Source organism: Lates calcarifer, linkage group LG24, assembly GCF_001640805.2.
Source record: "Lates calcarifer isolate ASB-BC8 linkage group LG24, TLL_Latcal_v3, whole genome shotgun sequence".
NCBI classification, from domain to species: Eukaryota; Metazoa; Chordata; class Actinopteri; family Centropomidae; genus Lates; species Lates calcarifer.
In genome coordinates, this window is record NC_066856.1 from 17,725,660 (window position 1) to 17,740,735 (window position 15,076).

Sequence of the window (15,076 nt, forward strand, 5' to 3'; positions counted from 1 at the left end):
TTTGTCCAGCATGGATATGTATACTACATTATTGGGTATGGGCTAGTGCTGAGACACTGTAAATAATTTGTTGTGAGCACAGATTTGTTTTGTGTTATTATAAGGCTGTATTGTTTATACCGGATTGCTCCTTGTGCAGTGTTGAAATGGATTAGTATAATGTAGAATTAGACAACTAACAATGTGGTATGGTGATAAATGTGCCAGAACGTTCTTGTAGTTGACATAGGTTCATTGACTCAGATGAGTATGTTTTGAAATTTTAAAGAAACAGACAACAGTAAGATATTCACAAGGACAGCAAAATGTTATCATCATGTTCCCAAACATCTGCTGTCACTACTAGCAACCACCGGCACATTCAGGCGTAAGTCACTAATTAATTGACACACTAGTTGATCCATAACACTGGTATTCTCTATTCCATCATCAGTGGTTGTACCCCCTCCTTCCTTCCTCCTCCAGTGGTTGTCATGCATTTTGTATGTGGTCAGAACTGACAAAATGAATGCATCTTGTTAGTAAAGTGAATTATGTTTTTAATGGCCTGTGCTAATTACTGGTGATTTGACTGTTGCAATTACAGCTGGCAGTGATGCATTTAATTTAGTGCTCTTGAAATAGATTTTATTATTGCTGACACGGTCAAGTTGGTAAAACTGGCACACAATTTCAGCAAGACTTCAGTGTTAGAAGAATTGCACATTTCTGAACAATGTTGTCTCCTTTTGCTAAAATACAGACTTGATGAAACATTTTCTATTGATCCAGAGACCTCAAAGTTAAATAGCAGCTAAGAGGGCTTTAAAGCCACAAACAAATAAGGACAGACTCATCGACTCTCACTAATCTCATTAATCGACTGATAATTTGAATCAACAGTATTTAGGGGACGGCTGTAAGCATGTATAAATTATATGTTGATAGAAATAAATCAAATAAAATATTCAGTTTGAATTAATACATAACTTTACAGATCTCAGGTGCTCTTGATACCAGATTTGTTCATATGTTAAGCTATCAAGAGGTTAAATTTTTCCATCAAGTAGCCATACTGCAACCATTCCAGTCTGTCAGGAATATTATGTGTGACCTTAAAAAAAGAAACAATGCCTTCAGTATGAGCGGACATTTTTTCCAAAAGTAAAAGGTAAGTGGTATGTTCTCAATTCATTTATGCAAGAAAAGTAGGGGACAAAACAAATGTCAGTCAAAAAAAGAATATTGAACAGTAACAGCATTGTACACAGACATTTTAAGGTGAAGTGGCTTACTGCTTCACCAAAAATGTATGATGTAACATGTACTCACATATGCATACATTTTTTGGCGTACAAGTGTGTTTGGATAAATGACTGTCAATAATATAATTTAAAAAAAGATTGTATCACTGCCTCCCTCATCTTTCTCTTTTTGCCTCTGTTGCCTCTCTTTATAACCTTGTATATAACTACTTTTTTCAGCATTGTTTTTAACATACAAACCAACCATAACTACTGAGGACATTTTTGTAATGATGATGAAGAACTTACATTATATTCAATTACGAAAAGGTATGGAGGTAAAAAAAATGGCAATGTTCCCTCTTAACTGTCACTGAGAGAAACCTAAGGAATAATAATAGTAATAATTTTGATGAGCCACTATAGCCCCAGTACTCTTCAGATCACTGAGTGGAAATCACTCAAGGGTGAATAGATCACTACAATTAGGCACTGATGTATTATAGGACAAGCATTCATTGCACTGAGACTGATGGTCCATCAGGATTCCTTTATGTGCCTTGAAAACAAAACTGTTACCTTTTTCTTAGGCCTCTCTAATAGTACTTGATAAATAATTTAAAGACATGTCACTGACATTCTACCCTCTAGTCTCTAGGCATTATTTGTTTAGCTTACATCCTGTTACAGCTACAATCATTTTAACACAGAAGCCTTTCCTTTACGATTGTCCCGACAAAGGTCTGAGGATCTCATCTCCCAAATGCTTTTCATATGGCGTAGAATCAGTCAATTATTTTGAAGCAGTGCCGCAGCCCAGGATTAAGTGACTTAGGAGTGGAGCAGACAGCAGCCTCCCTCCCCCTGCCTTTAGCCTCAGAGACTTCCACAAACAGCATGGCTTGTCAGGGCTGATTGCAGCAGCACTGGGGCAGATAAGTCAGTCTTACTATTATCCTATGTAAGCTAGGAGTGCCAAATTACAACTTCAGCCTTAAACCCCACAGAGTTTACTTACGAATGTCTTAAGCCACAGCAGAGAATAAAAAAATCCTATACTAAAAACAGAGATGGCCAAGGTTTGAGGTTGGGACAAAAAGGAGTGTGTCTGGTGGGATGTGTGTATATATCTCAGTCTGGATTCACTTCAGGCTATTGGATCTCTCTGCTGTCTTTTTATTGCTGTCAGCATCTTCCCTGGCTCATAACTATGATGCTCTGACAGTTTTACAAGGACTGTACTTTAAATTTATTTCTACCACACCACTGATTCTCTCGTCACTTTACTGTCATATGTGTCTGACAGTCTAACATAGAACTGTGGGCACAACTCCATTAGCATGTATAGATTTTTTTCCCATGCCAGAAGCCATTTGTATCTTAAAACACTGACAAACTGGGACAGTTTTACAACAAGAGCATTATTAGATAAAGATGGTGAGGCTCAGTTCCAGGAGCACAATGAAAATGGGTAGCTTGCGGCAGTTGCTATCAGAGTTGCTAAATGTGTTTTGTATGTTTCCTTATTTTTCCTTAACCAAAAGACTGTCCCAGTATTTACATATTCATGTACATGTATCAATGATAAATATATTGTGATATTTTCTTTTGTTGATATTACCCAGCTGAAACAACAGTAGTTTTAAACTTACTCTACATTAGTGTTCTTTTCAGTTCTTTTTCCCCGGTTTTGTCTCCCTCACGTTCTTTTGCTCCCTTCATTTACCACCGATTCAATTTCTCCCAAGCTCCTTACTATATGATTTATGACTTTGTGCACACCATAAATAACTGGAAAAATAAGGCTTTTTACCTTGCCCACGTACTGCGGGTCTGACCCCATGTACTCCTCCAGTACAAAGAACTGGTTCCACACCCAGCCCCTTTTGACACGCTGAAATCCAGCTGCCCCATTCCTCATCGAGCCCACCAAGCTCCTGACGTGCTCCCTCCCCGTCCTGCTCCGTCCCAGTGGCGGTAAAGGTGGACGTAAAGAAGAAACTGAGCCTGCGTCGACTAGAATCCACAGGAACAGCAGCAGGCAGTTCCTTGTTAGCATTGGCGATCTGTTAGGTTTAGGTCCCCAAGTTAAAGTCCAGTGATGAGAGCTGAGCCACACTGAAACAACTTGTGAAGGTTGTAATGGGGAATGGGTGCCAAGGAGGACTGTAGCAGTTCTCCTGGGTCTGTCAGGATCCCACTCAGAGATTTATGGAGCTCATCACCTTAAGGAAAAAAAAACAAATACATAGTTTAAAAGGTTTGCTTTTTTTGGAATCCTGCATTACCTAATTCTGCATAAGCTTGATTACCTATAGTGTTATATTATTCTGCTCAGAGGTAGTCAAGGACTGTCTCACAGCGTGTGTGCTCATCGGGTATTGGGTGTTGATAGTTTGCTGTTCATAAATGCCAATGATTTTGTGGCTGTTTCTTGCCCATATACTTTGTCCCTACCTCCCACCTGCTTAGTAACTGCTCAGTGATGATTGTTAGTACATAAAAATAATAATAAATCAATGTTATAATCATTTGCTTTGTGATAGGTAAACCTCTGCACCAGACAGTTGTCTTGGATGCTGTGTCCAATTGGCTAGATTACTTATCTCTTTAGTGAAAAGTCTGACTTTATTTTTGCTGTCAGTTTCAGGCTGCTCACTGTGACACAGTTCCTTGATTTCCTGTAATGGGTGAAGGTCATGTGTTATTTAATGACCGTTTAATGGGGGGGTGTTTATGAGCCTTTATGTTTAGCTTTACAAACCTTGCCTTAGTATTTTAGTTAAACCTCTCAGAAAGCTTCTAAAAACAGAGATAGACCCTTAAAAAAATTGCTTTTGTTACATCAGTTGTAGTCCACCATCTGAAGACATAGCATGATGCATTGACAGTCCATATATCAAAATGACACGTGCTGTATGAAATGTCAGTGCAAAGCACCATGCTCACAATGATTTCTTTAAGATACTTTGCTTTTTCTCAGACATCACTCCAGTGAGGAGCACAACAGTTCTGACAACCACGGCCACAGGAGATTGTTCCGCTTGCTGCAGCATGTCATTTGACAGACTGCTTTCTTTGAAAGAGGGAACTCATACAGAAGATTACCAATATGTAATCCAGCTCACAGACATGCAATTGAATATTTAATTTGTTCTTTTTTCCAATATGTTTTATTTATGTCTTCACATAGTTCAGTGGAAATACCAATGAGTTGTAAGAATGGGGAGGATGCAGCATGTCACAGCATTGCCTTATATATGAGAAAAAAATCTGAATGGATATTTATCAATACATACTTCTGACAACACAAGTAGATTTGATATCTCTGTTTTAAAGCAGACTATTTGTGATATCAGAACCAACCAAAGGACGTGCAGGTACTGAACAATCTGTCATATCAATTATTTGTGTGAGAGCATTCATAAAAACTATTTAAAAAAACCTAGAGATTATGAGGAACAGGATTTTAGCACTTTTTTTTTCATTAGGAGGGCTAAAATGTGATTTTGGCATTTAGTGTTCACTATGCAGGTGATTGATGAAAGAAAAAGGAAATATTACGGAACCAACCTACTTTATTAGCTTCATTCATTATTGAGCAAGCAGCTATTGTACTGTTGCTGTTCACACCTTGTTTGCAATCCTGGCTACCATATCAACACTCAAGCAATTCAGCTCTGGCCTTGTTACGAGACACTTAATTGCACTGAAAACAAGAAAGGGGAACCACAAATGGTTGGAATGAAGAATGGAGCTAATGGTTTCCACACCTGTTTTATTGTTCCTCTCTCCCTCCTAATGCACTTATAAGCTGTACAGTAATGGAAGACAGCGTGCCTCTAATTTCATAACTGGAGCCCTCATTGACATCATTGTCTTTGATTAATTATACAGACTTGGAACATTGGCTTCAGAGGGAGACTACTTCAACAAGGTTATGCCATGCACCCAGATCCATTTATTCTTTCTGTCACCACAGTATCTTAAAAGTCAAAACTGATCTGCAAAGTTCTCTGTGCAAAATTGGCAGGAACTATCTGGACACGGGTCAGACATGCTTCTCCTGCAGGTCACTCCTCATTTAGCACTGACATAATAGAAAATGACTGTTCCCATAATTCCTGCAAAATCACGCCTCTGCCACTGTACAGCTCTGGGAGGGCCTGATGCATATTTTATGAGATAAGTTCATTAGCATGTGTCGGGCTTCGGTTGTGAGCCCTGACCCGTGTGTCTACTTCAGATAACACGACACAGTGGGCTGACAGCGTTCTCACACACCACCTTCAAAAATCAAAGAACATATGGCTCGCCGATCTGCTGGTGCAGATTACCACCCACAAGAGACTCCCACAGAAAGTTATTAGTCGACAAGGCTGCCATAAACATGACAAACAAATAAGTAGGCATTGACTTCCAGAATGGAGGGGAGCAATGAGTCATCTGGATCAAGTTCTTGTTTTGCATACACTTTCATTTCCTGATAGATATGTGGGCAGAGATGTTTTCTTTTTTCCTCTTCTTTAACAATTGCAGTGTTTTTCAGTGTGGACTGACACGCCATTCAGAGAAATAATGAAGTCATAGTTGTTTTAATAAGGTTATGGACCTGCTTACTCATGACTCTAACAGGAATTTATTAATCATCAAGGAGTTTTCAAGGAAGTTTTTGAAATGTTAAAAATTAGGTGTAATTTTGATTAAATAGCTTAAGGTTTAAATTTGAAAGATGATCTAAATGTATTGAGTCATCACTCCCATGTGTCAGTTTATAGGACTGTTTTTCATGCTATACAAAGATACAAATAATGTCTAATGAGGCAGCAATAGTGTAACCAGTGGAGAGCTATAGTGCCAAAAAATATAGACAATTAAGTATCTTATTGGATAATTTTGTGGAAATTGGCTTAAACATTTAACATATCACTTGGAGAAGGTGAAGTTAAGTGTATTGTTTTGAGATGATGGACATGAAGATGGGGTGTGTTGAGGTGTCTTGTATGGACACTGATTAGAGGATGGGATGTGCATGTTACTGGTCAGGAGCTGCTTCTAAAGAAGTGACCCAGGACCTTATCTGCAGTAGTGGGATTAGTACTTTACAGACTGAATTTTATGACAATAATCTCCCATGTATTCAAGAATATCTTTTTACTCAAACCCAGCTATAGCTTGTACTTAGTTTATTATATACTTATTTTGTTGCTACAAAAGTGGTAATCTCTTAGTTCTACGCTGCAGTTTAATAGGAGTAACACTAAAGGTAACACAAACTGGGAATAGTAACCTGTGGGGCAATGATTTGCAAATAGAAAGGTGATTAGTATCTTCAAGTATTACATCAGCATCTAATTAAGCTAACATAAGTGTTGAATCAATATTGATGAATGCATAAACATTAGATGTTCTAGGCTTACAATCAACAATTATCTGCAGTTAAAGGAAAGAAAAACCAACAGACCAAAAGCAAAAGACCTGTACTCTATTTATGTGTCTTTACACATACTGCAGATGCAAAACCAGTATTATACTAGTACAGATCATATTATTTTCTGCATCTGATGGTAATAGCATTGGTTGGCTCTTCTCATCACAGATGTGTTGATGTTCAGCACTGTCACCTCAATGATCAAAACAGTGACCTCAACTGAACTGCAGCCTGATGAGAAAATATGTGCACTTAGGCTGAGGAGATGAAGGAAAGGAGTGCTAGTCAGTCAGTGAAATCACTGTGAAGACATTGTTTTTGTACAGCTGAGGCCAAAGAAGACTGTAATATCACTGAAACCCTTCAGGGGGAGAGTGGGAGGAGAGAACTGTAGGTGGAAGCAATGTAATGAAAATGGGAGCAACAACACAGCTGGCCAGTCAAGCTAAATTATCAAAGAACACCTCATGCGTAGGTTATAGCACTACCAAAGTAATGAATAGTGAATAAAATGGCTCTGTTAGTTACTCAGTTACATTTACTCATTTATGATGCAGTTTGGCTTCAGCCATTGTGTTTGCTTGGCATAAAAGCAGGGTACTTTATCCATGTCTAGGTGTGAAACAAGGACACTTAATGTTAGATGCAAAGCATCACAGTGGAAGTGCTGCTGTGTTGGGAAAAGAAAGATAATGCACTTAAAACATGTCTTTTTGTTGTTCTATTTTCTTTATGATAATCATTGAATGGCTGCTTCCATGCAAGCCCTGTGCACAAAATGTGGTTCCCTGAACAATGGAAACATTAATATGATGTGATGAGTCGTCTTCCCCACTTTTTCTTCCATCCCACGCACATTATGTTTGGGGAAAGCCAAAGGATGCCTTCAACTCACATTATGTCTGGGCAGTTGTTAAACTTGGAGGTGGATATGAAATGCTGTGGGCACTCCACAATACCATTTGATGAGTTTTTAGCCAGCCAAAGTCACACCTCAGTGTGTCACTGATGCTGTTCCAGCTACAATATATTAATTGTGTTGCCAACAATTGTAGACCTTGAAAACAGCAGTTTTGTAAATATTTGAGGAAAGTCAGACTGCATTAATGATACGTTTTCTACCAACAGCTCAGCACTGTAGGTAGACTACAGTGGATTTGTTTTTATTATATATTGATCAGTTAATATTGATATGTATTTGTCCACCTCCTCTGTGTGCATCTTAGTTTATGCATTACAGGGGTTCTGACCACCAGCACAGCACTTTAGATTAGCTATCTTTGCTGAAAATTTGATTCAGCCATAAATAACCTTGGTGATTTCAAAGAGATAATACCACTATTGAGTTTTTTTGAACCATAGATTTGTCCTGAAGAACACCTCTATCTTTCATTGGGTTCATTAGAACACTAAGACAGTAAGCCAAAACACATTCTTTTAATAGAGACAAATGGCAACTTCTCTTGTTGCCAAGGCTATTTCTGTGATAAATGTGCTTTGATGCTTACTTTACTAAAGTGCAATGTCGGCAGAACCAAGAAGTCATCAGTGGAAAGAGACTTTGCAGAGGGTTTTGGTTGTGTTGGGAAAGCTGTATTGGAAGTATAGTTTTTACAGGTTGCCAGTTATTTAAAAAAATAAAATGTCGGATTATAGAAATGTTAGCATTTTGCTTGCATGCCAATGAAAGAGCATGTGAATGACCATGTATTTGTATGCACCAGTGAAAGTGACTCTGTTTTGACACCTGAATTGGCAAGATTATGTCACACAGATTCACGAAGCTCCAACTCTAATGCTCTCTTGCTTATTAGCAGAGAGCTGTGTATGAAACATTCAGCTGCCCAGCACTGACCTTCACTCTCACCCAGTGAAAATGACAAATGCTGCCATCATATCAGCAATTTGTGATAAATGTTAATTCTGTCAGTAAATAGAAATTCATTAAACCTGTTTGTTGACCAGTTAGTATGTGCTTTACAAGCTGGAATATGTGATTCACCAGAGATCTTATGAGAGTGAAGAAGCTCCACTTTGTACAACCACAAGTCTTTTTGTAGGTTCAGTGACTCCAAGAGTGATGTGTCTTCTCTCTAGCTCAACATTTCACATTGGTTTCAGCAGTTGCATTCTCCCACTCAAACTTTAATTTATATCAGATCAATAATTGAGACTAGTCAGCTTAATAGTTTTGAACCATGACATACAGTATGGAGATCAAGTAGCAAATTTAGTAGTCTACATTTGTTGCTTCAGTGTGTCTGACATATTTAAACAAGAGTAAATATAAATATTGGCTCACACTTGGAATCAGCAAATACCCAATGTTAGAAGTGAAAAAAAAAAATGATCAGGACATCCTTAATTTCAGCAATGTACACAGTGTATATATTGGAAAGACCTTGACAAGTGACTGCCAGAAAACACAGTCTGGCAATAAAAGCAAACGAGACAAGGTTAGGTTTGTCACAGCAAGAAATACAACAGATGTCAACTTTTTTCCCCCTTTATATATGAAATGGCTGTCACTCCATCACTCCTACCTTTTCACTTTGACACCTTCCAGAGACAGTGCTTTGAGCCTGAACCCAAGACGGTTCAATGCTTATTATGAATCAACAGAAAACAGGGAGGCAGTGACGAATGTTAACTTTACTTTCATATTAAGATAATAAAATTCTGACTTAATGGGATAGGCAACATAGAAAATTCTATTCAAAAAATATATCTAACTACTAGTTTACAGTCATACCAGAGCAACAGTAATATTTCCTGTACAACCATAAATGCTAAAGAATCAAAACAACAAATCGTTTTTCCCTTTAGTCTCCTACCTAGTGATAATCCAGTGCTCAGCTATCTTTTGTCTTGTCTCATCATATCTTATCATGACATCTGAGGTTTTGACAGATACAAATATTCAGAGTCAGGAGACATGCCTGATCTTATTCTGGAGCACTGAAAGACAGGCAGCTACTGAGATAAAAGATAAAGTGAAGCAGCACTATTGCCCCAAGGCAGCTATGGAGCACCATTGGTCCACAGGCAACTGTTGGCATCCAGGCAGGCAGTTCTCCAGCAGGTAGGATTACAACAAGTTTTGGACTCTGTGACCTGCTTAAGCAGTTTTATGGTGGCTCTTCTCTCAATTAGGAACACTGCTCTCGATTAGGAACACTGACATTTGGTAGCTTTTGTTTTATATAACTCATATCAAAGACAGTCTTTACTGAGTAATAGATATTCACGGTCTCCTACACCTAGTTTAAAACAGGTGCTGCTTATCAAAAGCAGACCTTCATCAGTCTCAGTCTTCTTTGTCTACATTGGATGCGTTCAGTCATAGTATTGCTGTTTGGTTGTGTGTTCTGGCAATGCTTATAGCTCACTACATAATTATTGAAGTTATTTGTTTAAGTCAGGTAACAGCTATGCATGTTAAAGGCTAGTGAAGCACAACATTTTATACGACCAGTATAGACTGTTGTGTGATTGGTGACTGAAAAATGTGTCTGAAATAAGTAAGATCTTTTCTGAGATGTTGTGCCCATAGATTACCTTTTCACCCATTATTTTCCATTGTACTGGCATTCAGAAAAACAGACTAGATTATATACTGATAAGATCTGACTTCATCAGTTCAATTTTGTCCAGTTAGGAACCTCTCATATCAATGAGCACATACACTGCCTGAGATCATATATCACCTTGAGTATAATTCAGTGATGATGAAAAATAAATTAGCTCTGTGTCCTACTGAACGAAGGTTGCCTCTCTTTTAGAAAATGAACTTTTCCCCCTGAAGATATGGAAGGCTTAGCAGTAGAGACAAAACTGGCCTGAGGCAATAAAGAAGCACTACACTGACTCAGCGCTCCCCAGTGTGAACACGTCTGGATCCCATGCCAACAAAGTCTATGATGCAACAGATATGGCTCCATTGAAAGGTTATGATTAAAAACAAAATATACATAAAACTTCAGATAGGTTCCCAGGATCTGAATTATGGATTTTTCTTCCTAGCTCTTAGATGCTTTGGATAATCTGTGACATATTGCACACATATGCACACATAAAATGTATCTCTCAAGGTCGAACTGCTCAAAACTGATGCCTGGTTCCTGTTGTTTGAGTCACAGCTGCCGCTGTTCTCTGATCTGAGCTGAATGAATATACATTAAAATAAAAGGTGTGAATGTGGAGATCCGTCAGCACACAGCTTGACTATGAACCCACAAGCCAAATTGACAGTGGGGGGAATCTTGCTTTACCTTCTACTACAGAGTGTGCAGTGCAAATTCAGACAGTGCTTCAGCTCCTGCTGCTTCAGTTTGAACTGAACAACTGAACAAAAAAACTCTAAGCCTGAATTTTGAATCCTGTTTTTGGGGTCTTCATAATCCCTAATACAGTATAAATTGAGAGTCCCTTAATTTACTGAATTTAAAGCATCAGTTATCCCCATACTTTGTAAGGTACAATAGAGGTCCCTTAAATATAGTACATTAAATTCAGCCATGGGTTAAACCCCTTAATGAAGGGATAAATTGAGGTGCAAAAGCATCATTTAAGGTTTACCTTGGGTCTGTTAAGTATCATTTGGTCATTAGTTTCCTTGAATTACCTACACCATCATAAGCATTTCACCTGAATCATTGCATAAATTTAGTGTAGGTGACTGATTTAACAATATTTAAACATCTAATCACCTGCAAAAATTGTTGGTTTCACTTGCTCATGGATTGTAGATTAAGCATTTCAAGATGGTTTCATGTCTGCTCAACATTAGTTTCATACTAAAATGATGGCCGGAAATCAGTGGTGGAAATCAGTGGTGATGTAGTGTTTACACAACTTAGTGAAATGGATTTAAACATACAAAACCACCATAATGATCCCTGGCAGCATTTTGCTGGTTTTATTTGCAACACAAACTTTAAAACATGTGTCAGAGGCAGATTATTCAGTCAGCAAGGATATAATAAACAGCACAGAAATTTAACTTGTCTTAATTTCTATTGTGATGACAAGTCATATAGCAAAGCAACTGCTCAGCCGCTGTTGCTTGGTTCTGGCTCCTGGTGGATGAAAAGTTACCTTGAAGCCTGTATTGACCCAACTTGGTGGCAATTCATTATTGTTGAGTTGATCCAGCACAGTTAATTAGTGTAATTTTTATCCAAAGATTATCCAAAAGAGCATTTTCAGTATTTCTAGGTTTTTATCAAGCCTTTATTAGGTATAGTGAATGGATAATTTTTAGGTTCCACAGCTGTATTTTGCCTCTGTGACCTTCAGTTATTTGCACAGCGGAAACTTGATGAGAAAACAATTGATGTGCTGCTAGTTGGCCTCTTTAATCACGGATGAACAGCTTTTGCCTATTACAGCTGTTGTCTTCTTCTAATTACCCTGATCTAATAAGTGCATTTGCTTGCTGTGACAGACATATATCCCAAACTATTATGACTGTCATTATCCGGCCGCAGCATTTTTCAGTCAATGCGCTTCCCATTTTTGCTTAATTAGACATTGCTAAATGTTAACAGATAAAGCTTGGGCGAGCAAGTCAGTCGGCGTTCAGATTTACATCCAGGCTGAGCAGATGGCAATAAATTAGATATGAGAGAGTGAAAGAGAGAGAGAGAGAGAGGGAGACAGGGAGAGAGAGAAAATGGGCAGTTGTCTAAACAATTCCTGAATTCCTCTTTAATGGTAGAAAAAAGAACCTGCCATGTTCACTACTGTGGCATTTTGAAGATGCCAGTCCCTGTTCTAATCAACAAGTGTGGAGCTGGTATATTAAGCACTTCCCCCTCTTTGCATCTGAGGGGAATTTATTTAATTTTATTTTGTTTTCCAGTTCTCCAGTTATATACTGGAAAGCAATTGCTCTTTTGTTTTTAAATATTGTATATCTCATTCAACGGTTTTCACCAAGTAACAGTCTTCACATCAACCACAGCCTTTGTGGCACTTATCATGTTGATGCAGTGGACAGATAAAACTCTCCTCTGAGGTTAGTGAAGAAAAAATCTTGCAAGCATGTATTGAGTAGAATTGCTCCACTGTTGATTTTTCACAAATATTTGAATAGTAAGCTCCTCAAGATTGTTATTCACTGAAGCTTAAATGGGGCTAATATTTTCACCTCTGCAGCCTTCTGCATTCTAATAGCATCTGACAGTTCAGTGTTTGGCATTCATGAGACTTCTGTGGTGCAACACGTTTATCTTTGTCACTTTGTACAGAAATTAAAAACTGAAACTTCTATTTGTGTCACCACCAGAAGATAATGCAAGCGGTTTGGAGTAACAGTGAGCTTGTTGTCCTGCCGTGCTGCAATATAAAGTTCTCTCGCAGCTTGAGAAGTAAGTGCTGAATAAGTTGATGCTGAGTATATTTTTCTCCAACTTGTGTTCAATTGTCTTTCTTTCCTTTTGTTTACATTTTCCCTTCCACAATAATGACTACAGTCGATGGGGGAATTCTCACTCGATGAACACCTTATTTGATTATTTGAGACAGCTCTAAAAAGTGTGTATGTGTAGAGGCTTGGTGATGCTTAATTAAGTGGCTCTGATGCTGTGGAGCCATCACTTTTGCGATTTGAGGACGGGGGAGAACTGAAAACAAATTAAGCCCTTTCAGTGTGCACTATTGACAACAATGTGTTGCTCATGAATATGAAAATCAACACTCAACGTGGTGTGTGGCAAATGCCTCTCATGACTGAAATGCAATACCATCTCCTATGTTTCTAAGTTACATGGAGAGTGAAGGTAGCAAAAATAAAGATTAATATTTCCAGAAATCACAACCTGGCATTGTTATTCACGGTTTGAAGAATCAAGCTTAAACTGGTGCAAACTAGAGCACAATTCATACACTGTGGTGGTAGTGGCAAGCTGTTTGACTGAAGACATAATATTCCCTCTAACAGTAACTGTACAGTATGTACAGTGTAGACAGTTAAATTCATTATTGTAACATTTGTTTCCTTTTGCATAATGTTTTCCACATTTAATAACTGGCTTAGCTGTTATTTTCTAATGATGATGGATTTATTATAACTATTCCATTACACATCTTTTCATAGAGATTCACCCTGAGCATTTAACTTTACCATTTTATTCAAAATACAACCACATTAGTCTCTTTTTCAGAACAAGATTCATCACCATGGTTTTTCTATTACCACAGTAATCTAAATGCAAATTTTAACTGTCCCGTTTTCCACCAGGATGATGCTTCTGGCACAGCATGTGCACTAGAATTGAGATGTGTTTTTCCCCTCCTATTCTACCTCTGTTACATGGAAATTTAATCTCGAATGAAGACTGCTTATCATGTTGACATATTGTAAAAGAAAAGTTGTCACTAATTGAGCAGAACGAAAGCCTTGCAGTTAAATTCTGACACTGTTTGTTTGCATCTTCAGAACTAGACAGTGTTCCTGTATAAAGTTGGAATGATAGATGAATATTATACAAAAATAAATCACTGTATTACATGGTGGAATCAGTATGTTGAGTTATGAATTCTTGATAGTATTCTTAAGAAGATCCAGATCTTAATTTTGAATTTAATCAAATTGCAGTTTCCTTAAAAGTAATCCCTAGGGGGTATGCTACATTTACCATCTGGACTTAAATGAAATCTTTGCAGTGTTTTGTCACTGTATGTGTCACCCCTAGGTACTTTCATTGCTCAGGTAGAGGGGAAATACACACCATACACACTGTCTACACACAGTGTGATGCCAGAGCTTTCCTGGATGTACTGATATGGATTGGTGGCAGTGAAAGGCTTCATCATTCCTGCCTTCCCTCTTGCCCCTGCCATCAATTTTCCCTGCATGGATATAGTCCTGAGTGACACCTAGTGAGTTGCTTTCTCCTATCTCTGCTCTTCCTCAGGACTGTAAATACATCCATAGTGCAGGAGCTGAACGTGCCTGTCCTCATGTAACTTTAAACCCACGTGTTGGTGGTCTGATACCAATAATCTTCCTCCGCACGTTGCTACTTTGGCATTGCCACTCAATTGTACTCTGTCATTGTGGTCAGGGACGCTTGCTGTAACTTTTTTTATCATCTCCTATTCATTAGAGGAGTGAAGGCTGTATCTGTATCCACACTGTTCATTTCTTCTCTGTCTTTTAAAGCAACATTTATCCAAAATGTAACACATCTGTCTCTCATGAAACTATTATGTTACATCTTAGCTTTCACTGTTTATACAGACAAATTTAAGATGTCAAGAGCTGTACCTTGATGTACATGAAGTGTTGCAGTGTATTCAGAGCTCAGAACAATTGCCAAATCTTTGCCTGAGCCAGACAGAACAAAGCTGGACTTTTCTTTGAAGGTTGAACCTGAAACAAAGTAATGATCTGATAAATACAAAGTTTACACTTTGT

The 15,076-nt window shown here is 38.1% G+C and overlaps 1 protein-coding gene across 1 annotated transcript in view; it reads right to left on the reverse strand.

Annotated features, from left to right (window-relative positions):
- LOC108885082 (cadherin-12) overlaps positions 1 to 15,076 on the reverse strand; it is an 86,579-nt gene that overhangs the window by 52,583 nt on the left and 18,920 nt on the right. The window contains exon 2 of the mRNA XM_018679265.2: positions 3,037 to 3,448. Coding sequence (XP_018534781.1) covers positions 3,037 to 3,282 — 246 coding nt within the window. The 5' untranslated portion in view covers positions 3,283 to 3,448. The remainder of the gene's footprint in view (positions 1 to 3,036; positions 3,449 to 15,076) is intronic.